Source organism: Corticium candelabrum, chromosome 1, assembly GCF_963422355.1.
Source record: "Corticium candelabrum chromosome 1, ooCorCand1.1, whole genome shotgun sequence".
Classification (NCBI taxonomy): Eukaryota; Metazoa; Porifera; class Homoscleromorpha; order Homosclerophorida; family Plakinidae; genus Corticium; species Corticium candelabrum.
This window is the reverse complement of record NC_085085.1, coordinates 3,440,002-3,462,895: the sequence shown is the minus strand read 5'-3', so window position 1 is coordinate 3,462,895 and position 22,894 is coordinate 3,440,002. Positions and strand designations below refer to the sequence as shown.

Here is a 22,894-nt window from a genome sequence, read left to right as displayed (position 1 = left end):
GTCAGAGTTTGATATTTAAGATTTATTGTACTGTAGTCAGAGTTTGTTCTTTAAGACTTATTGTTCTGTAGTCAGAGTTTGATCTTTAAGACTTATTGTTCTGTAGTCAGACTTTGATCTTTAAGACTTATTGTTCTGTAGTCAGAGTTTGATATTTAAGACTTATTGTTTTCCTAACAGTAACACCATCATGTGATGTTGTATGTAGTTGTATTTCAAGCTGTGATCGCTACCTGTTCAACTCAACGCTAGTGATCTTTCAATAAGACAAACGTAACTGGCCACTATTCGTAAATCATAGTCCAAAGAGTAGATGTGCCACTCAGCAACGATAATCGACATAGATAGACAATATGTCTTTTACACTCTACATAACACCTAATCGTGTAAGAATCCAAAGTGCAACCCGGATATCTGTATCCGATTATTACATAGTAGCACTTTGCTTATGTAAGACTTTAATATGCAACTCGGATATGGATAATACTCGCTCATGTAAAACTCGAACATGCAACCCGGATACCTGTATCTTAGATAGATGACACTCCAATATAAGACTCGAAAAAAATACGCAACCCGGATATCTATATCCGATAGATAACACTTTGCTCATGTACATAATACCAGATACTCAAAGATGCAACGGGATATTTGTATCCGCGATAAGACTTTCCTCTTAGAAAAGTCTAGAATGCAACTCGGATGTCTGTATCCGCTTGCAAACATTTTGATCGTGTAAAGGCGGGTTCACAGCAACCTACGCAAGCCGAACGTCTTCCCAGAGCCGACGTCAGGGTAGCCTCAGCGCCAAATCATAGTCACTTGAAGCTAAACTCAACCAATTTAAAAAGGTGGCGAAAGCACAACGGGGCGACGCTCTAGCAATACTGCTACGGCTGCTAAATGCATTACTCCAAGGATTCGCTGCTTCTACAGTACTAGCTCATTCTATGGCTATGTGTCGACAGAGATGCAGAGATGCCTGGACGAGTAAAATGGACCATTTCTGGTTTTAGTTGACGCTGACTAGAGCTCGAGTCTATTCCAGCGTCTTAACCCTATAGATAGCAACAACGCCCAACAAAAGGTGTTCATTAACAAGACGTTGACATTATACGGTGAGCTCGCCTTAGTTAAAGAGCACTCTACCCTTCAACCCGGATGTCTCTATCCGCGTTAGATGACACGTTATGCCAGGTTTGATTTCTCAAACCAAGTAGAATTTCTAGAATTCTAAATCAACACAACCATAGCATTCGCTTTATCATCTCGAAGCGGTCAATTAGAGGGTGTGGTTTGTACGCTTACAATAATATATAGGTATCACTGCTCGCTGCTTCTTCATAACAACATTGTCATCCCAATCAATCGTATCAGGTTTGAAATAGATAGCGGATTTCGTTTCTAGCAATTTCATATCAATGTGTTTCTTGTAGGAATCAAGGAACTACACAAATTGGCACATTTCGTCTCCACGTTTGATTTCAAATTCTACTGCTTTGTAATTTTGCAGTACAAACCCGAACCATGGCGGCAAGAGCACATGTCGTTACGACAGTGATGGTGTTTTTGCTGAGCACGAGATATGTGCAGAGTTCACGTCATGTGAGTTACTCAGCCAGGTAGTATAATGCTAAGTGTTTCGATACACGCACGTCAGCGGCTAATATCAATCAGCGTTAATTACATTTAATGTATGTACATCATACATGCGTAAAAAGTAGTATATATTATTCAATTCCATTAATCACGTGTCAAAATTTGATAGAGCCAGTGCAACGCATGTGATTCTGTTTGCAACCTTTGCCAAAGAGATAAGTATGGAGGACTCGGATTGTTCAAATTCGATGCTGGAGTAACATGCGCAACCATTCGATACCAGGAGAAATTAAGTGGACGTAGAGGCGAGACTTCTGTTCGTTGGATTAACTCAAGCCAAGTATATACACTAACTAGGATGTGTTGGCACTTGTCGTAACGTTGCATACATGTGTTTGTAGATACCTGGCTGTGAATTTCAGATCTACTGTGACTTGGGAGTCATTTGGTGGTGGGTGGAATCTCATCTATTCAAGTCGTGATAATTCCACTCGTCGCAACAACATGCAGAAAGGAGATAGATCAACTGCACACATTCTTACTCTAGACTCACAAAATGCAAACAAGCGTCTGGCGTATGATGTATTGAAAGCCATAGAAGCAAGCAGTGTAGGATACCAGGAGATGATGCTGACTGGATACAGAAACTACACAGGTACGTAGAGTATTTAAAACCCATTTGTAGATAACTAGGTAAACGATCTAACGCAATACAATACCAAAATTAGTCACAACAGTATCACCTTATTAGTAAATAGTTATATAATATTACTAGATGACCCATCCTTCGTACGGGCAAGATATTGTAGTGTTCTGACGAAAGACGTGGTCTGAGCGTGTGTGGACACGTCACGTGCAATCTTTGTTGCGAGGTCTCGGATAAGCTGAATGAATTAGAATCTTGCTCTTCGCGCTTTTGCGATAGAAATCGACACACTCCCTATGTAGCGCTTGGTACATAAAACATGTAGGTTGGATTTGGTTCAAATGCAACCAGAATTTGGGGAGAAACGAAAGCATATAGCTAGAAATACTCGATTGCTCGAAGCTTTGCGAATGACAATGACACGTACAGTCTACACAGGGCTGGTGTGGGTGTGTGTTCAAATGAACTGGAATGAGTAGCGTTTGCGTCATCGAGAGATTCTACATGGGGATCAAACCCTTCAGAGGGAGACGCGGCGCAACTTTTTGCAAAACATTTTACGCAAAACTTCCCCTTTGCGTGCCCAGTGTGCGAGTCGATTTCGATTGCAAACGGACAAAAGACGTGGCTGCGTAACGCGAACACACACGCACACACACACACACACACACACACACACACACACACACACACACACACACACACACACAGAAAATTCGAGCATTATCTATAATAGATGCTCTTCAACTCTTCGACTCTTCTTTAGATAAGACGTTTACATCTTTCACCAAGATGTACTTTAACGTTAAGAAATCTTCAACATCAGGACATTCTGCCAGCACCATCATACATATCGCAACAAGCAGTCTTTATTGGGAAAGCAGTAGCGATTGTCGGGTTTGTTTGCGCAATATTAGAATATATATATACATACATATATATATATATATATATATATATATATATATATATATATATATATATATATATGTATGTATGTATATACTAGTATAAGTTTCTAGTTTAGTTCATGTTTCTCTAGTTCTCTTTCTACGGCGCAGAAATTTCCAGCGGCAAACCAATTGCTCTTACCTTGGTAACAAAGGCACAATACTATACATGTGTATTGTATGATTGAACGTTAATCAGACCGCTGATGCCACATAATTTTTCGTCATAAAGCACAACCAGCCTAACAACCCAACTGCAAACTGTTTAGTGACCGGTTAATAAACGTCACGCAAATCGTCGCTGTAATTTGTAGAATTCTTCAAATTATCATTGAAAGTAATTTTCAAATACGCGTTACCAGGTAGAAACACAGTAAGCAACACTCTCATTCACCTTTTTCTACTTAAACATTTACTGTGACTAGAAGTAACCAACTGAACCTACAGCCATATAGAACGTGAAAACACAACGATTGATAACCATGCATTGCATGGCTTAATTGTTGTTAGCACGTCACGTCGCGGCGTGCCTCCTTGTCAAACTGTCAACACTGAATCAAAACCTTAAACACTTCAATGAAATCCTACACTCCTCACGCTATTTGAATAAAAGTTATGGTCAGCAGTCTGAGTATAATCAAACAACAAATAATCTAACTAACGGTTGTTTCGTCGTTATTGTGATAAATTACAGAGATCACGTCTTCTGGCTGTTTCTCAATAATTAGCCTCGACGTCGCTAGTTATTCTCGGGAAGCTCTCAGACTCTCTGTAATTTATCTTGATAACGCCTCCCAACCATAATAAGTAATATTTGATAATGTAAAAATAAATTTCGACAGAAACGAGGTGCACTAGTTGCTGGAGCGGTGTCTTCGGGGTGTGCCTATGATAAAGAAGTCTGGAATGGTTAGGTTTAGAATGTAACCTTGTTTTGCGATGCTGAATGGTAACATCCATTGTTGTTTACAGAGATAAGTACATATGGTGGACACTTACTTGCTCCAGACGACTGGGATCGTGCTGAATCACACACTCGCCAGTCATTGTTTAGCGGAGCTTGCAGAAATCGGGGTCTCTTTCACATCTTCATCCGCTAATCAAAGGGATTTGCAATTGTTGGACAAGTGTGCATGCTGCGGCATGCAACCTAGATGACTATTTGTTAGGTAGTTTGTTTTGACGTTTGCTCTGTGCTGCATGCTGCTGCTGTGTGTTGTAAGTTTACTCAAAGTAGCTGCTAGTTTCTAGCTTTTAGCTACTCTAGCTAGTTGCTGTCGCGTCGTTTGAGTCTAGACGTCTCTGTAACATCCACTATATGCACATGCTGAAATTAAAAATGTGATGATATTATTTAATCACGCAATGTGATCTGTGGCAAATGCGAATGATATCTAGCAAAGCAAGTGCCTCGAGTTGAGAAGTATACGTCAGTTCTCAATCTGCCAAGCCCTACAACGTACAAATTCGCTATTTGTAAATCTCTATGAAAGAGAAAGACGAGGTGCTTGTTGATTCAACGCAAAGAAAGCTCCTACATATCTAAAGGGTCTTCATGTATGGTAATACTTTGTACTGTCATTAGAGCTTCTTGAATACTGTACTGCCCAGATCCATCCGGACTTCTTCAAGCCTTACTGTCACCTCTCTAGAATTCACTAAGCAAGAACATGTTCTGCTGTTACGATCTATCTTCATTCTCTTTATGCCAAGAATTCGTTCTCCTCGATACGTTCCTCTTTCGACGTTTTCTTTCTTCATAAAGAGCTAATCATCTCATTCTAGTCAATTAGGTTATGGGCGTGGTCTGGTGCATGAACTATTCAGCAAGCACCTGCATGATATGGCAAATGCACCATTACAGACCTACTGCAATGACAACAGCTCATATATACATGCAGCCCAGATATACTACTACAATGTATACCAGTTGTAAGACGTTATTGATCTCCTGAAATTGTAAATGCCAACCGCAAACCTTCTAAATCGTTTCCAAAGCTACTTTAATTATTTAGAAGACCGCGTACTACAATTTTTGATTTGCAACTAAAATCTAAACGGTCCAAGAATCCTACATGCTCGTATATACAGACTTCCTGCCATTTGGCAATAGTAGAACTAAACCACTACACATTTAGTACCCGAAATATTGGCAGTGTAGAAACTAGTGGTCGAGCATCGAACATTGGCCTACTAGATAATGAAAATGGCTAGCTGCAAGACTCCACCATCGAAATCATCACCACTAATAATTTTAGTCAGTGTTGCCGGCCCGATTTATGGACGGTGCCAAAATTGTGGTCTCAAATCGGTCTCCGATGCCACTTATATATTGATACTGATATCAACAAATTGACCAAGTTAAGACTTGAAAAATCGGTACGTATAGTACTCTTAGATTAATGATTGCAAAATGCTCTATACATTGTTAACTGTTTATCTGCAGCTCTTAGACTCTATCAGTTAGACTAGTTTCAGTAGCTGCAATATCTATAGTCGGTTAGCCATAAATAAAAAGTTTATGAGACTTTCATGTCAGCGGCATCCTCGGTAGTCAATCTGTCAGGCATATATATCCTAGCACCCAGTAATGAGCAAAACAAAACTGAAAAATGCCGTGATATATTTAACATTATTTAATTAACTTAAATCATAAACAAAACAATCTGTTCTTGTTCTTCTTTTTCTTTCAGTGCCTAATAGCTATATATCGCCTCTTTACAGTGAATACAACAATATTTAGTCTGCTGGACACATTAATTAAGTAAATGCATGCATGCATGCAGCCACTGCTAAGTAAGCTAGCCTAACACCAGATAGGGCTAAATTAATCTGATTTGCTAATGATTAAATTAATAATCACACAACTTAATTAAAGTTATACAACCCTATAACTAGCAATGAACTCTCAAATATAGAAACTGACACCAACAGTTCAGAACCTTTAAACAATATAGAAATCTCGTAAGACCAAAGCAATCAGGGCAGAAAAAAGGAAAGAAGAGTTCAAAACTGACAACTTGACGTGCAAGTAACACTAACAGTCACAACTGCAAACAAGTGTCAATCCAAATCTTTAACCCAAGTGTGACCATACGACCAACCATGAGGAACAACATCACTGTCAGAAAAAGGGAATCCGACATCTATTTCTTCCACACTAGTTGACATATCTGGTGGGTTGTGACAGGGAAGTGTGTAGCTATCAGCAATACTTTTGTAGTTATCGGGCAGCGACAGATGTTGACACTCCTCTCCACTACATGTCCCAACTTTGTGTAGCATAGCAGACAACTTATCAGACAGGTCTGCATCCAGCGATAAAGCCAAGTTTTTGATTTCACGTGGATCATCAGTCAGATTATAGAACTCCTTCTCTCCCGTACACCACTCAGCATAATACCAGTTTGCACCAGCTGCCCAGTCGGAACCGTTGATGACCCTGATTCCTTGATACGTGTTGTTCCAAAATCTGTTCTTCTCAAATCCTGGTAATCCCTTGTAGGTACTTCCCATGTTTGATGAGCCGCCAAACATCTCAGCCAAACCGACATAACGAAATACGTTAACACCATTCTCATCTGCTGTGCCACGTTGAAATAGCTCTGAGATACTCTTTCCATCCACGTGAACTGATTTATTTGCTGGAATGACTGCACTGGCAATATCTGCCCATGTTGGTAACAGATCGACACTCTGCACAACTTCATGCACCTTCAGTCCACGTGGAACACCCGGGCCTCTCACTAGAAATGGTACTCTGATGTCTGTGTCATATCCCTGACGTTTACCACCGGGAAGCCGATAATCACCAAGATGCTGTCCATTGTCTCCCATGTAGAAAATGTAAGTGTTGTTAAGAATGCCTTGCTTGTCCAACATATCAGTTATATTTTTCAACATCTCATCGACTGCTTGCAATGAACGTAGCCTGTTGCGATAAAAGTTGTCAACTCCTTCTACTTGCTTTTCTGTCAACTTAGGCAGTCGTCCAAGCCATGAAGGCTTCTGATGCTGAACTTCATCTGGAGGATTAAATGAATTAAACCGAGGTGCCTGCTTGTTGCTAAACAATTTTTCATGACGTGGAGCTGGAGTGGCAGGTGCATGAGGAGCAAATGGTGCAACATACATAAAGAATGGCTTCGAGTCACTTCTTCCCTTGAGAAATTCCAATGATCTATCTCTGATGTAATCAGTCTGATAAGTCTTTTTGCCTGTTTTAACAAGAGAACCATTCATCGAAAAGTGTGGATCAAAGTAGCTCGTGTCGGTCATTCCAATCCAGACATCCCAATCCGGAGGCACGTGATCAGCATGTTTATCCCCATATCCATTGATATACTTCCCACAAAGGAACGTCTCATAGCCTGCACCCTTCATAATTGTTGCAACCGTCATCTCCTCCAAACTCTCGTTAACCCACTTTTCGAATCCTCCACTGAGAAACGTGCTATTGTTGAGATCACCGTTGTCCCATACCTTTGTGTTGTGACAGAATTCTCCTGACAATATTGTGGATCGACTGGGGCAGCAGAGGCCTGTCGGGACAAAGTAGTTTACAAACTCGGTGCCGCCCTCTCTCAGGATTTCATTAAGAAATGGCATGTAGTCTAGAGACTGCGCTGTCACATCTTGATCATCCGTAAGCAAAAAGATAATGTTAGGCTTGGTTGCACAATAGCCCAAATTGATAATGGAATAGACAAACAAGCAGAGAAACACCTGCATAACGCTAAACCACGCCTACCTAGCTCTTTACAAGTTAGTTCCCGGATTGTCCACGCCTATGTTGGGAAGCGCCTTGTTCATGTAGAATAACTACACTGTAGTACTTGGTACAGAGTTAGAGCGGCCCCGGACCTTGTATTGCAACGTCTGCTGCTTGCAAACCATTCAAGCAGTCACGTGAGGTAAGTGTCACTTGCTACAGAGTCAAGATTGGTTAGTTATATTAATTAATTAATTAAAGATCAGTGTTATATTGTACTCAAAAATAAGTATCTGGTCACAGCACTCGCTACAGCCTCCGCCACGTGCTAGTTTGGTTGATATTTCATCATTCAATCCTCACCTGTAACATAATGTTCTCTTCCTAACCCTAACCCTAACCCTAGGCCTATACCAACATTAACTTTAAGAACATCCTCAATATCATTGAGCATATATACCATTTATCAAGATAGACCAACAAATCGTCTAACATACTGTACTATAGGCCAAACAGTACAGGTAGCCTTTAATTTAGTCAGTGTTGTGTGCAGTCACCTTGCTTATAAATCATTTATTATTGCCAAATTTATTTATTTATTTATTTATTTATTACTAAACAGTGTTTAGAAAGTAGGTACTAACCTTCAATCTTGACCATTGAATACGCTCAAACAAAATCAAACACTTTACAATACAAAATAATTTATTAATAACAAATAACTAAAATAAAATACAGCACATACCTTCGCCACGTTCCAGTGGCAATTGTCAATCCAATTGTCTCTCAAACAAGAGCAAGAGCAATGGTCGCACATACGGGTTTGCAGAACATATAAATCACGCGACTCAGAATATCCAGGAGATCAAATCCACATCAACACCGTATCAAGAAACTTATAGACAGACAAATAAAGAGACATACTGGTCTTTTCTACTAGAGACTGTTTTGAGACACACGGTCCAGAGCCAGGCCTGGCCCCAGAGCCGTGGATGTTGTAGCGCACGCTAAGGAGGACGTGTTCTGACCACATGCAGGATGTAGAAGAAAGACAGCAGTCCAGACGGACTCTAGTCTGCCTTCTACAAGCCTTAGAAGGCCGTAATACAACGATTGAGCTGCGGAACGAGACCTCTATCGATGGGCGTGTCGTTCACGTTGACGGCATGATGAACGTTGCTCTAGCATCTGCAACCTTCAACACACCCGATGGGACAAAACTGGAATTACAGGATGCATTCATTCAAGGCCGTCAGATACGATACGTTCACATTCCCGAAGACATCGACATAATGCAGGCCATTCGGAAACAAATAAGCGAACTGACGACTAGAAAACCGAGCGAAGCGAGGCGACGAACTCGAGGTCGAGGCCGAAGTAGAGCAATACGGCGTCACTAGCCCACATCCAGGAACACAAATTGCGTTGAGAATGACTATTTATCTGTAACCAGATTTTTTCAGGTAATTAATAATAATAGAAAATGCATGGCTTCTCAGCTCTAGACATATATGTTGATCTATGGACTATAAACACTTGACCAGAGTTATTGTTGCCATGGTGATTGTGTCAATTGTGACATCAGGCTTCAAAAATTGTGGCACCTAGCTTGGAGAATATTAATCCCAACTAAGTAACTGGGTGAGAGGCTGTCTTTGATCGTGGTCACCATAGTCTGATAGACCATCAGCATATCGGATCATTTCCTTTGGGAAGTTGCTGTTTATATATCAATATCATAGTCAGTCATGCCCACATTAATTTATTATTTTGCTGTGGGAATCTTTGGGTACCACTACAGATAGGGTGACAAACCTGTGTATACACACAGGGTACATGGTCAAGTTCGGATAAAGCTGATGCTTTGGTGTGGCACCAATAACACATCCTGGTACGGAATGGACATGACATGTCCACGTGCCCACATCTGCATGAGACTGGTTTGAGGCTACCTACGCTAGTGCCTACACAATATATACCATAGTACGTACATACAAACATACAGTACATATACATTTATACATACAATGTTATACAGCTGTGATTGACATTCATGATGTCTCGTGTTCACAGAATCACAGCTCTCTAGTCACAGTTGTGATGTCACCATCTGCTTGAATGACTTCAAGCCTAGGTGGCAAATCTGCTATTATTGGTGCCCAAGACCAGCCAATGGTGCCACTTGTGGCAGTATAGTGCCAGTTGGCTACCCCTGACACTTATAATTAAAGTGGAGCACAAATATTTATTTTGTGTTAATATTAGTCTTGCAGTTGCACATTGGCTTTTGCTTCATACTGGACAGAAATCACAGACTGTCTGCCTGCTAGTAGATTTTATGCTTTACTAACCTTGCATTTGTTCTCTAAGTCTTGTCACTCACGTTTGATCTTCACAGTAATGCTCGATACCTAATGCAACGCCTTAGAATACATACGAGAGTCTGAACAACCGAGAAGCAAACACAAGTGGTACAGAAAAAAAACTAGACCAGCAAATAGACATGGACACACTGTACTCCTAACAGAAAAATAGACAACAAATATACAGTACGTCTATATCTTAGTTTATATATACAGTACATCTGCAACTGATAGTTACAATATATATGCTGTCACAGGTCGTCGTCGATGCAATTTTCCATCCAAAATTTAATGAACAAAGTTTGCACACTGAGTTATGACTTTTACGTTATCTTACAAATCTAATGTCTAATTAGGTTTGATTGTTTTCGGTCTTTTCACAGCACTGAGACCGACACCAATCAAAATGGCTAGTACTGTTGCTCCTTGAGCAAGAACGCGAACCCTCATCATGTACTGCGACATCTGCACACGACCTCGTTTGAACGACGCCAATCCGTACGTCAACGCCGCCACCGTCCCCAAAAGCCCTAAACGTAATCAGAAGGTAGAGAAACAGGGAGGTCACGTGACTAAAGAGTAACTTACCCATTGGAACGAAGGGATTCTCTTTTATCCTGCGTATTAACCTCTGCTTGGTCGTCTCCGGAGGAGGAGGCGGTGTCCACGATGGAAGATCCAAATCTACAATAGTTGGTCGGTCAGCCATTTTAGCACTACACGCATGCGCACTATTTATGGCTTGGAGACGGTTTGGAACTCAACTTGCGAGATGTAATCGTTCTCTATATTATTTCCATGTTGGTGTATGCTAATTGAACTACCGTTGTATTAGATTTCGTTGTCTATCCACGATTTCGTTGTTGCGAAAATGAATCCAGATTGATTTCTACTACATCTAGACTTTCCAGCCGTCTACTCGACAAACCACGACTACTAGACTTTCACAGTAGATCCACAAGCACTCTATCATCCGGGAGAGCGACACTGGCGTTTCATGGGGCAACACAGAGCTCACTCATTACCGGCTTTTTGACTCGACGCGGTGTCGTGAGATACAGCAAGAACAAAGGCAAGATGAAGTCTGTCAAGGCCGTTGTGAAGAGATTCAAGCGGACGGCACACGGCAAACTGAAGCGCTGGCGAGCGAACTGTCATCACTACTCGCTGAGGAAGAACCGGAAGCAGAGAAAGAAGAACAAGAAGGGAGTGTTCGTGACAGATCCACAGCTAAAGCTATTGAACAAGATGCTAAGCAATAGATAGGTATAGACTATAATTGTATGTACTAAAATTCTATAGACTCGTGCCCAGTACAGTGTACATCAAGCCAATGACACGTGTGAAACCACATGGACGCATGCACACGTGATAGCTAGCGCGCGTGGTGTAGCAAATGAAACACGCGACAGCTAGCCCACGCGATGTAGCCAAAGTCTCGTAACGTGTGCACACGTGACAGCTAGCGCACGTGGAGTAGGAGAACTGGGCACGAGTCTAAGTTGTATATATAATAATATATGTGTTATAAGGTCGACTCCAAGGATACATACTAATAATTGATTATAAGTGTCTCATATTCATAGTCATAGTCTCTTTCCTGGCTCTAGTTTCTTGTAACTGGTTGAGCCAATTCGGCGATTCGAGCAGAGCATCTAGCTTTCTTTGCTGCCTCGCTCACATTGAATGCATCCGGATTGAATTGTACATGGTCCATTGTCTCTCGGACGATCGGCTTTGCCAGATCGGTTAGACGCTCGCTGGCGACTGCACGCCGTGCCGCTCCCGAGACCATCCAGGCGACGTCGCGGCATGGTTCATAACCGTCGGTCACTCCTTTTGATTTGCTGAGCTCACTCAGTCTCTCGGAAGGGATAGCAACCATAGCTGAACGACTCACCTATAAACAAGACGTCGTTCATTTGTCTGTGTGTGCACCATGTGGGTTAGCACTTGATGACATGTACTTAGTGTAAAGGCCAATGCGACTTGGTATTATGCTGCAACTAGTGTGTGTGTGTGGGGTGGGGTGGGGTGGGGGTGGGGGGTGGGGTGGGGTGGGGGTGGGGGGTGGGGTGGGGTGGGGGTGGGGGGTGGGGTGGGGTGGGGGTGGGGGGTGGGGTGGAGTGGGGGTAGGTGAGGGGGTGATTGGGGGGGAAGTGGGGGAGAGTTAGGGGGTGGAGTGGGTGTGTGGTGGGGAAAAGTCCCCACTAAACCCTCCAAGAGGGTACCCCATGGGACTTTGTATTTCATACATGCTAACTTTAACCTCCGGCAAGTTGAAGATTGTGAGAGTCTAGGGTGTGCTAGCCTAGCAAGCTGGTCACTCAAAACATATGTTGCTACTAAACGCAGAATAGAGCACGTCTATTATGCTGCGTTGCCAAAACCCATAGTGGGTATGGTGGAATCAAGGTCAATGTGTTGTGTGTGTGTGTGTGTGTGTGTGTGTGTGTGTGTGTGTGTGTGTGTGTGTGTGTGTGTGTGTGTGTGTGTGTGTGTGTGAATGTCAGACACAGTCATGTTGCAGTGGCTACTAGTGGGTGAGATACCAATGTATACCAAAACCATCTTTGGTTTCTTTGCATGGAACCTGCCCATCTGCAAGTTACAGACAATTGACCACAAATGCTGTAGAGATGGAAAGGCCATACAGCAATGAAACTCACGATAAAGACAGCGTATGGAAAGTGAAACAATAGTTTAGCTACTCAACATAACTGGCGTGAGTCGTCAGTCACTGGTTGACATAACAACTACTAAAGTGTTAACAACAATGACATCAGTCAGTTTTACGTTACCTTCCATTCTGGATCTCTAACCAGGCCATCCAATCTCTGCTTCGGTTGAGACAGCAACTCTGTGTGTTCCCTCGGTATCGCTTCTTGAGCTGGTTTGCTCACTGCCCATTGTGCTTCCCGAATCGGAAGATAATCTCGGTGCCAGGATTTTGGTGTCGACAGCCGGAGGGTGTGGTCTCTATCGCTGCAATTTCTAGCAGCTTCACTCGTGTCCCAGATAGGACTAGATCGACCACAGCTGAAGATACACTGAGGTCTAGACAACAGAGAAGAAAGTACAGTGTGTGTGTGTGTGTGTGTGTGTGTGTGTGTGTGTGTGCGTGTGTGTGTGTGCGTGTGTGTGTGTGTGTGTGTGTGTGTGTGTGTGTGTGTGTGTGTGTGTGTGTGTGTGTGTGTGTGTGTGTGCAACTATCAGTTCATCATTGCTGCATTGCTCCACCTGTGTGCATTGCTATCAGAATGATCTGTTTTAGGCATTGACAACTGTAATACACGAGTGCTTGCTTTTCCCTTTGCTGCTGCTGGACTGACACTCCACAGGACAGATTCTCTTCCACAACTGAATACATACTGTGGTCTAGTGCACAGATACCATGTCATTCAATTGTTACACACACACACACACACACACACACACACACACACACACACACACACACACACACACACACACACACACACACACACACACACACACACACACACACACACACACACACACACACACACACACACACACACACACACACACACACACACACACACACACACACACACACACACACACACACACACACACACACACACACACACACACACACACACACACACACACACACACACACACACACACACACACACACACACACACACACACACACACACACACACACACACACACACACACACACACACACACACACACACACACACACACACACACACACACACACACACACACACACACACACACACACACACACACACACACACACACACACACACACACACACACACACACACACACACACACACACACACACACACTTACATAAGCTTAGATTCATCCTGAAAATTAAGTTTTGGTTGAGATAGCTGGAGTAGACGAGGTTTTGTTCTTGCCTTCAGTGCATAACGAGAAAGCGGCCACATTGGATCTTGATTACCCCACACAAGATTTGGCCTGAAAATTAAGCATCAATTAAATATCAATAACAATTAAATAATTAATATTAACACACTAACATTTAATTAAATTAAAAATAAATTGATATTGACAAAATTTTATTTAATTTATTAAGTATCAATAGAATAACTATTTTAATTACATATTAAAAAATTAATTAATATTGTGTCGTGCTCAACCAGATCAGTCTGGTTTGTAAAGTCTATTACAAGTACCGGAAGCAAACCCTGCTTCAGAAGTACTTAGACCATCACGGCTGTTTAGAAAGAAGACATGACTTTACGAAGGATCCAAGTAGATCCCAGAAGCACTGTTTTCTGTAAGTGCTGCAGGTTGTGATGACCTGGAATAATGTCCAGCCACCCTGCAATACCTGCATGCACTGTGCCCAAAGCTTCCAAGACCACCGGAACCACCAGTGTTCGACAATGCCACGTGCAGCTTATCTCCACTCGCTAGTTGCTGTACTTCGCCGACTTCTCGGCATGTTTCTTGCCAATGTTAATATTAATACTATAACTTTAATTTTTAATTAAATTAAAATCATTAAAAATATAAATTAGATAATAGTACAATAACTTTATTTCACATATTAATTAGACATCAATACAATAATTTAATTATAATAAAAATAATAATTAAATATTAATACAATAATTTAATTATGATAAATATAATAATTAAATATTAATATAATAATTTAATTATAATAAATATAATAATTAAATATTAATACAATAATTTAATTATAATAAAAATAATAATTAAATATTAATACAATAATTTAATTATGATAAATATAATAATTAAATATTAATATAATAATTTAATTATAATAAATATAATAATTAAATATTAATACAATAATTTAATTATAATAAAAATAATAATTAAATATTAATACAATAATTTAATTATGATAAATATAATAATTAAATATTATTATAATAATTTAATTATAATAAATATAATAATTAAATATTAATACAACAATTTAATTATAATAAAAATATTAATTAAATATTAATACAATTTCAATTTATTTAAAAATTAATTAAAAATCAATTATTGAATACAAAATACTTTACTTCATTTATTAAATGTTAATCAATCTGGCAGCACGCCAAAACAATAATTAACAAACATTGATATCTATCGGTTTGCATACCCGAAGCTTGTCCAGTAGGTTGCCTTAGTTAGTTTGGGAGAGGCGAGAGTCATGATTCGCGAGCTGCAAAAAAATAAGAAAAATCGAACTGCAAAATAAGAGACAACCAAACGAACATTGCGCTACCGTTTTCCTCCCATCGTGTTGAATGCGGTGTGTGGAGCAACTGTGACAGAAACATGGTGTTGACCACGTGACACATCCGGCGTCCCGAACGCTGGGATTCTCTACTCGTCGATCGTTATTCGTACTCTTACCTTGCGTCCCGGCCATGTCGTTGGTGAGCGACGCCTCGCGTTGACCGAATTACGCGCCTGGTCTTCACAAGGAGAACGGCGTCCTCGCGACCTGCTCGTTGCTAGGGATGACTGGGTGGGTACCGTGCAAAGTATCCCGGATGTTCTTTAGATATCCCGTATTGCAATGAGTGATTCCGCTGTTGTTAGGAAAGTTTTGACTGTAGCGTTTGGAGGCGCTGCTGTTGCGGCTGGAGCGTACTTTATATACAAGGTACGTTCATATTTTTTGTTTGTCGTGTCACTTTAACGTGTCACCTCTTTGTCTCCTGTCTAGTCGTGGAAATCGACTGAACATAGTAGCAAAGACCCGGATAGAGATGAGGAGGACGTAGAATCGGAGTCCGACGATCATGAGGACGTGGTGCCGTCCGAGCACCGCATTGTGATCTTGGGACTAGACGGAGCTGGGAAGAGCAGTCTGATGGCTGCACTGGCCGGACAGAAACTGTCGTCGAGCATTCCCGTGACTGAAGGGTTTAATGTAATTAATATGAACATGGAAGAAGCCACTTGGAATCTGTGGGAAGGTTCGACACATTGTGCAGAATACGCAAATTGGTAGACACTCAGGAATCTGTCAATCGATATCAGACTACCAATTTGCGTATTCATGTTGGCACTAGAATTTTGGATACAATTGTGTGTTTGTTGTTTTTATGTAATTTGATATCAACCAACTTGAAGAAATATGATACAGTAGGACACCACTTATCCGACACTCAGTTATCCGACAGCATGGATTATCCGACCGTGCTTGGCTTGTCTGAACTGTGAGACTGTGTACACGCTAGGATATACGATTCCTGTGCGTACAGTACTGTATCCGTGATCCATGTGTCATCAAATTAAATGTGAAGCTCTAGAAACGGTTCTTCAGTACCAGGAAGAACAACCTGAAGTTTCAGTAAGCACAATGGTCCTACTGAATGAGCTGCTGATGAAAACTACAGTTAGAAGAGTGAAAGCATTGGTCCAGACTAAGATAAGTTGTTACTTTAAAGGAGAACTCTCACCAAATCAACTATCTCTCAGATGAAAGCTGTCACTTCATGACACAACCCTTTGCAACCGTTTACTGCAGAAGTTTACCGTAACGAAGAAATAAAGCATTGAAATTATCTGCGTAGGCGTGTTTAGTACCTGTATGTGGCATATGCGTAACTCTGATTGTTGGTTAGCAAGGAAGACCGATATCTGTGCACATTTCAAGGTAAGGATTGTGAGACATGGTGTCAAGTTGTGATTTATTAACCGAAGCCTAAAGTAGTTGCTTCGAGAGAGGAAGACTTTGCGTACATACAGGGAATCGTCTGAAAAACTCATTGCCGATTCTCTGCTTCTGTGGCTGTTTGGACCGTAGGTTTCCTGCAGGAAGATACCAGGCCTTGCATCTTTCTTTCAACAAGTTTTAGTATTTGGTGAGAGTTCTCCTTTAAGTCTTGACAGTTCCCATTAGTGTTCTCCCTAGTCAAAGAAGTTGTACTGTATTAGTTGTTACATGTACAATTAGATGTTGAGCTTCTTTAAGTATTCTGCAGTGGTTTTTCAAAATCCAATGTTTCAGTTATCTGACGTCCTTTTGGTCCCATGCCGTAGGATAAGTGGTGTCCTACTGTAGTAGGAATTGGTCAATTTTTTTGCATGTGTGTTTACATGCTGATTATGTGTAAGAACCTACTTATGCCATGCTGTCTCCATGGCCAGACATGTTTTAGTGAGTACTAAGTCCATCAGCTGTAGGAGCCAAATTTAACCTACACGGCTTATAATTTGGATACAGTTGTGTATCTGTTGTTTTATGTAATTTGATATCAACCAACTTGAAGAAATATGATTGTAGGAATTGGTCAATTTTTTTCATGTGTTTTTACATTCTGATACTTATGCTATGCAGTCTCCGTGGTCAGGCATGTTTTAGTGAGTACTAAGTCCAGCAACTGTAGGAGCTGAATTGAACCTATGGGGCCTAGCACGTATGTTATATGGGTGTGGCCTAGGTAACACCCTTGTCAGGGGTTACCTTTCTGTTTCGTTGATACTAACATGTATGTTACAACTTGTTCTCACAGCATTTCAAAAGTAACAGACAAAGTAACGAGGAAGTGTACTGTCTCTGTATGCACATTACGGTCTTGAAAAATATATTACTTATTTAATTACCTAACACCAAGATGTGAAGTGGCAGTTTTTGTGATGGACGAACACCAAAGTCAACCTTTTGAAAACCTGTGCGGCCATGCAGACTGTGTGCCGTCCTACGCTCTGTCTATAGTTGCTAACTAACTTAAAAGTAATATATTTTCTATACCCTCTCCTCTGTATAATAGCCCGTTCACACAAGCACAAGCCAACACAGTTCAGCACTGGTCAGGTCGCTTTTGAAAGATTGTGTGAATGCAGGTCGAGCCGACCAGAGCCTTGTTGGAATGGCTCACCCCAGAATGGCCTACCACTGCACTGTTTGGCTCGGCTCACATTCACCGTGTGAACGGTAACCAAGCCAAACGGCAGCTGTATTATGGTCTTGCTCAGTAATACTCATGTAGCCAGACTCTCTCTCTCTCTCTCTGGCAACATCATACTTTTAGCGATACAACCAATCTTCTCGACATATCTCACCATTTGATTGTTGTAATGCCATTAATTAAGGAGAACGATGGCAGCCTGTAGCCAATCCACAATCAAGGAAAGGTAGCGCGGGCATTTCTAATGCACACATGATCGTACATAGTTAGCATGCTTAGCAAGAGACACACCCTGCTAAGTGAGCTGAATCACTTGTCGGAACACCGTATGAACAGACGTTGGCTAGGCTGTCTGGCATGGGCTGTCTCGGCTCCAAACGGCTCGGTTTGAAAAGAAGCTCGTGTGAAAAAGGCTAGAAACTGTGACACATAAAAATGAAGTTCAACATGTGCTAATTGGATAGAATGTGATATAGCAAGATTAGATGTGATGCTGTGTATACAACAATTATTGAGTTTTAATTTCCAACAGGCCACGTTTAGTCACTTAGTTTGAATATTTTGAACAGAACGATTTGGAAGCAGAACGTCATATATTCTCTGTACACACGAGTCTATAGCTCTTGGTGCTAAGCTCAAGTGGTGATTACGGAAAACTATTCGTGGCAATTTGTTACCAAGTACACTTCTTGATGTATCATGTGATTAACTACGACTTTCAGCTTGTGTTAGGACGGACCAATTTTTATATGCTTATATAGTGCCCTTCGAGTGCATGTGTACATGTAGTGACCAAGTTGAGGACAAGGGTTTGTGACTATTTTGGCCATTTTAATTTCAAATTTAATTTTAAATTATTTTTATTCTTTTTCTAATTTTTTAAATTTTTAGTCAGTGATTTTAATTATTTTTCAAAGTAAAGTATAAAAATTGGAAATAAAATTTTGAAAATAAAATTTGAAAACAAAATTAAAATAGCAGGAAGTGTCACGGACCGACAAGGCGGTCAGACAGTGACCCAATGAATAAGTAAATGAGAGGTTAGGGTGTTTTGTTGGTACATTATTGTTGAACACACGGCTTTTCAAGTTTCCACAACAATCTAAATGAGTCTTTTGCAATAACTTGTGCGTGTGTGTGTGTGTGTGTGTGTGTGTGTGTGTGTGTGTGTGTGTGCTCGGTGGAGCAGATGGTAGAGCATTGGTGATGACATCTGGGATCTTGTATTCCGTGATAAGGGTTGGAAGTTCGATCCTGGTGGAGGCGACACTTTCGCAGTTTCCTTGAGCAAGAAACTCACCCACACTTGCTTTTCTCGACTCAGGAGTATAAATGGGTACCTGGTCATTGACTGAGGTGGACAAGACCGATGGCTTGGCAGCAACATCATGCAGCAGACGGGTAATTGTGGACCTTGGTGTCAGTCCCAGAGCTGCGCCATTGTCAGTGCCCCTGGATGACTCTGGCCAAGCTCCAGGTGGATTGAAGCGCTGGCCCCAACACTCCACGTAGCGCATGGAGGCCCTGTCTCTAGAGGCAGGGGGAGCTATCTCTGCAACTGACCTCAAGGTTGATGTCGAAAGATGTGGAGGGCTTAAAATTTGTCCATTTGTGTGTGCGTGTGTGTGTGTGTGCACACGTGTGTGTCTCTGTGTGTGTGTGTGTGTGTGTGTGTGTGTGTGTGTGTGTGTGTGTGTGCACGTGGTGTGTGTGTGTGTTTGTGTGCACGTGCATGTGTGGTGCTGTGGCTCAATTGGTTAGAGAGTGCGTTTGGAGAATGGAAACATCCGGGACCTTGCAGGGTTGCAAGTTTAAGTCACGGTGATTGCAAGCTATGGCATAATTTCCTTGGGCAAGAAACTTACACACAATTGCCTCTCTTGACTCAGGAGTATAAAGGAGTACCTGGTCTTTGACTGGGGTGGCAAAGGCGTCAGACTGCAACGAAGTCCATCAGCTACTCGGGTCCAGGTGGGACTTTGGGTGCCCACACCACAGTTGGCATTGCAGTTGGTGCTCCTTCGAGCACCTGGCCAGGTTTCAGGAGATTACTTAGCACGGCCCACAGCTCCTGGTTAGTGCGCAGGAACCCAGCCATCTGACTGGGGGCATTACTGTTTAACGGCAGCTCCTTATCCGTTTTCCATTTGCATGCGTCTGTGTGTGTGCATTGTGTGTGTGTGTGTGTGTGTGTGTGTGTGTGTGTGTGTGTGTGTGTGTGTGTGTGTGTGTGTGTGTGTGTGTGTGTGTGTGTGTGTGTGTGTGGACGCAAATACACTCGTGCTCATTGTACGCTATTGCACAACAGTTGGCAACAAACAAACCAACTACTGTGTTCATTCTAGTTGGTGGCGGACAAGCTTATCGTCAGCATTGGCCTCGTTTCCTCGGCAACACATCTCTTTTAGTGTACGTTGTCGATTCAATCGATAGCAAGCGGTTCGATGAGTCAGCCAATACTCTTTGGTCACTTCTGGGTGATGAGCAGCTTACTAACGTTCCACTTCTTATTGTCTTCAACAAGCAAGATATCGACGGAGCTAAGAGACCAGAGGAGCTTACAGAACAGTTTAGACTAGCTGAAATTCTGAAGACGAGGACAGTCCAGGTAGAAACCGTTTGCTTAAAATATTTGCAAAACACATTGTGTGTATCGTTTTTGTACAATCAGTTGGCGAGCAGTCAGGTCCCTCCTGCGGATGACGAAACTGGGGTGTCTGAATTTCAGGGAATCGTACAGATTAAGCAACTTATAATCTCTTTGTGTGAAAGTGAGTAGAAGGTATAGTGTGATGTGTCAATAAGATTGACTCAATTTTATAAGCTTGTTGACACGATGTTTGTTTGTCGGTCTCAGTGTGTTGCAATAGTGAGTAGCTTGGGTATATTTTCACAGAGTGCTACAGGTGTGGTTGTCAGACTGTATCGTATCATACAGTAACTGTGCACAATTTGCAAACTGTCTGTAATTTGCAAGTGTGTGTGTGTGTGTGTGTGTGTGTGTGTGTGTGTGTGTGTGCGTGCCTGTGTGTGTGTGTGTGTGTGTGTGTGTGTGTGTGTGTGTGTGTGTGTGTGTGTGTGTGTCATTGTGTGTGCCTGTGTTTGTCACTCTATGAGCCTGTGTGTGTGTGTCACTGTGTGTGCCTGTTTTGTGTCTGTGTGTGTGTGTGTGTGTGTGTGTGTGTGTGTGTGTGTGTGTGTGTGTGTGTGTGTCAGTGTGTGTGTGTGTGTGTGTGTGTGTGTGTGTGTGTGTGTGTGTGTGTGTGTGTGTGTGTCACTGTGTATGTTTGTGTGTGCCACTGTGTGTGTTTGTGTGTGCCACTGTGTGTGTTTTGTGTGTGTATTTGTTTGTGTCACTGTGTGTGTGTGTTTGCATTGAACTTTTGGGTCATTAGGGCAAACCTCAATTGTAGTCAATCACTGTATCTTTAGACCAAGAACTACCTCTAGAATGTCATGAAGTCGATAAACTGATAGTCACAGAACAAATAGAAAATGGGATAAAACAATTGTGAGACAAACTCTAATTAAAACATATGGAGATAAATACTTAGTACGAAGACTGCGAAAGAATGAAAACTGTGGAAGTAAGAAACTGGGGATAGAAAGCTTGGGGCTGAAACACTGCGGGAAATGGGAGATTAAACAAGGAGAAAAAAACTGGAGTATAAATCAAGGAGATATTGTAAACATGTCCTTCAACTGAAATGCCATGGCAGCTTGGAACAACAAACTTCCAATGGCCTTTAGTGATCACCTCTAAAACAATACATTGCAATGCTTAGTTGCATGCATGCAATGAAAGTACTAGAGATATGTAGACTATAGTGTAGACCACCTTTGCATAATGAGTGTACATACATAGACTGTAGCAGACCAAGGTTGAAACAACAGAGAGAAATCAGACATCTACTTTTGGTCAGGCCCTCAATTAATTCTTCTTGCTTGCTTGCTGTATGCTTGGGATGCTATAGTTAGGCGTCAATGGTATCTGTAACAAGGATGCCAGAGGTGAATATGCTTTGTACATGTGATGCCTGTGCATGCCTTTTCATATCTCATGTATGCAGCTGAACGCCGCCTTTGGATAGCGGGCCCTCAAATTGTGTTACTGTACCGGTTATTGCTGTAGTAATAACCGGAGGCCCGGATATCAGGGCTAAGGGTACAGTAGTCCTCTAGTGACAACCGACCGACTGTATGTACTACTGTATTTATCCTCGTTGACCCAGCGATAACAATGGAGCGCATGCGCTGCATTGCAATTGGTCATCTATTCGGCCGTTCAATGGTCCACGGACCACGCTACTGTAACCCTAGCGCATGCGCACCTCGAGTAAATGATCGAAATTCCGTAGATCTAGATTGTCTCGACACGTACTCCTTACCAACGTCTAATTCATATTACAGGATGAATTGAACTCTACATTTACAGGCTAGGGTTTGAAGGTGGCAGTAGGAGGTTAGCGGACCCTCGTTGTCTCCCCTATCTGTCCCTAGGTACGGCTGAGCGGCAATGAAAACGCGAAGAACTCCATTCATCGACAGCGGCGGATCCTATCATGTAATATGTACACGCGTAGTAGCATCAATCACTAATTAACAAGTATTGAAACCTGTATTCGTGTTCTTACCTTCTGCGTTCGCACGAACACCGCTAAAACGACTTGACTTTCTTTACCTTGAACGAACGTCAAGTAATAGGC

General features: G+C 41.8%; 6 protein-coding genes across 6 annotated transcripts; 3 read left to right on the top strand and 3 right to left on the bottom strand.

Moving 5' to 3' along the window:
• Nucleotides 1-6,107: 6,107 nt before the first annotated feature.
• Nucleotides 6,108-7,930, bottom strand: LOC134178655 (N-acetylglucosamine-6-sulfatase-like). Its single transcript, XM_062645543.1, has one exon. It carries the CDS (start codon nt 7,924-7,926, stop codon nt 6,259-6,261), a length of 1,668 nt encoding a protein of 555 aa, XP_062501527.1. The 5' UTR covers nt 7,927-7,930; the 3' UTR covers nt 6,108-6,258.
• Nucleotides 7,931-8,657: 727 nt separating this feature from the next.
• On the top strand, nt 8,658-9,528 carry LOC134178696 (U7 snRNA-associated Sm-like protein LSm10). The gene has a single exon (XM_062645582.1). The coding sequence runs from the start codon at nt 8,938-8,940 to the stop codon at nt 9,304-9,306; it is 369 nt and encodes a 122-aa protein (XP_062501566.1). The 5' UTR covers nt 8,658-8,937; the 3' UTR covers nt 9,307-9,528.
• An 875-nt stretch (nt 9,529-10,403) lies between these two features.
• On the bottom strand, nt 10,404-10,993 carry LOC134178706 (HIG1 domain family member 2A, mitochondrial-like). The gene is made up of 2 exons (XM_062645594.1): nt 10,858-10,993; nt 10,404-10,799 (listed from the first exon to the last, which is right to left on the bottom strand). Exons 1-2 carry the CDS (start codon nt 10,976-10,978, stop codon nt 10,618-10,620), a joined length of 303 nt encoding a protein of 100 aa, XP_062501578.1. The 5' UTR covers nt 10,979-10,993; the 3' UTR covers nt 10,404-10,617.
• LOC134178687 (large ribosomal subunit protein bL35m-like) lies at nt 10,994-11,766 on the top strand. The gene is made up of 2 exons (XM_062645574.1): nt 10,994-11,043; nt 11,105-11,766. Exons 1-2 carry the CDS (start codon nt 11,007-11,009, stop codon nt 11,533-11,535), a joined length of 468 nt encoding a protein of 155 aa, XP_062501558.1. The 5' UTR covers nt 10,994-11,006; the 3' UTR covers nt 11,536-11,766.
• On the bottom strand, nt 11,766-15,809 carry LOC134178665 (sperm microtubule associated protein 2-like). Its single transcript, XM_062645553.1, has 7 exons — nt 15,682-15,809; nt 15,551-15,590; nt 15,425-15,487; nt 14,122-14,253; nt 13,510-13,647; nt 13,071-13,326; nt 11,766-12,169 (listed from the first exon to the last, which is right to left on the bottom strand). The coding sequence occupies exons 1-7, from the start codon at nt 15,695-15,697 to the stop codon at nt 11,876-11,878; spliced, it is 939 nt and encodes a 312-aa protein (XP_062501537.1). The 5' UTR covers nt 15,698-15,809; the 3' UTR covers nt 11,766-11,875.
• Nucleotides 15,797-21,152, top strand: LOC134178676 (uncharacterized). The gene is made up of 4 exons (XM_062645563.1): nt 15,797-15,934; nt 15,998-16,250; nt 20,534-20,796; nt 20,860-21,152. Exons 1-4 carry the CDS (start codon nt 15,848-15,850, stop codon nt 20,965-20,967), a joined length of 711 nt encoding a protein of 236 aa, XP_062501547.1. The 5' UTR covers nt 15,797-15,847; the 3' UTR covers nt 20,968-21,152.
• The last annotated feature ends 1,742 nt before the right edge of the window (nt 21,153-22,894 follow it).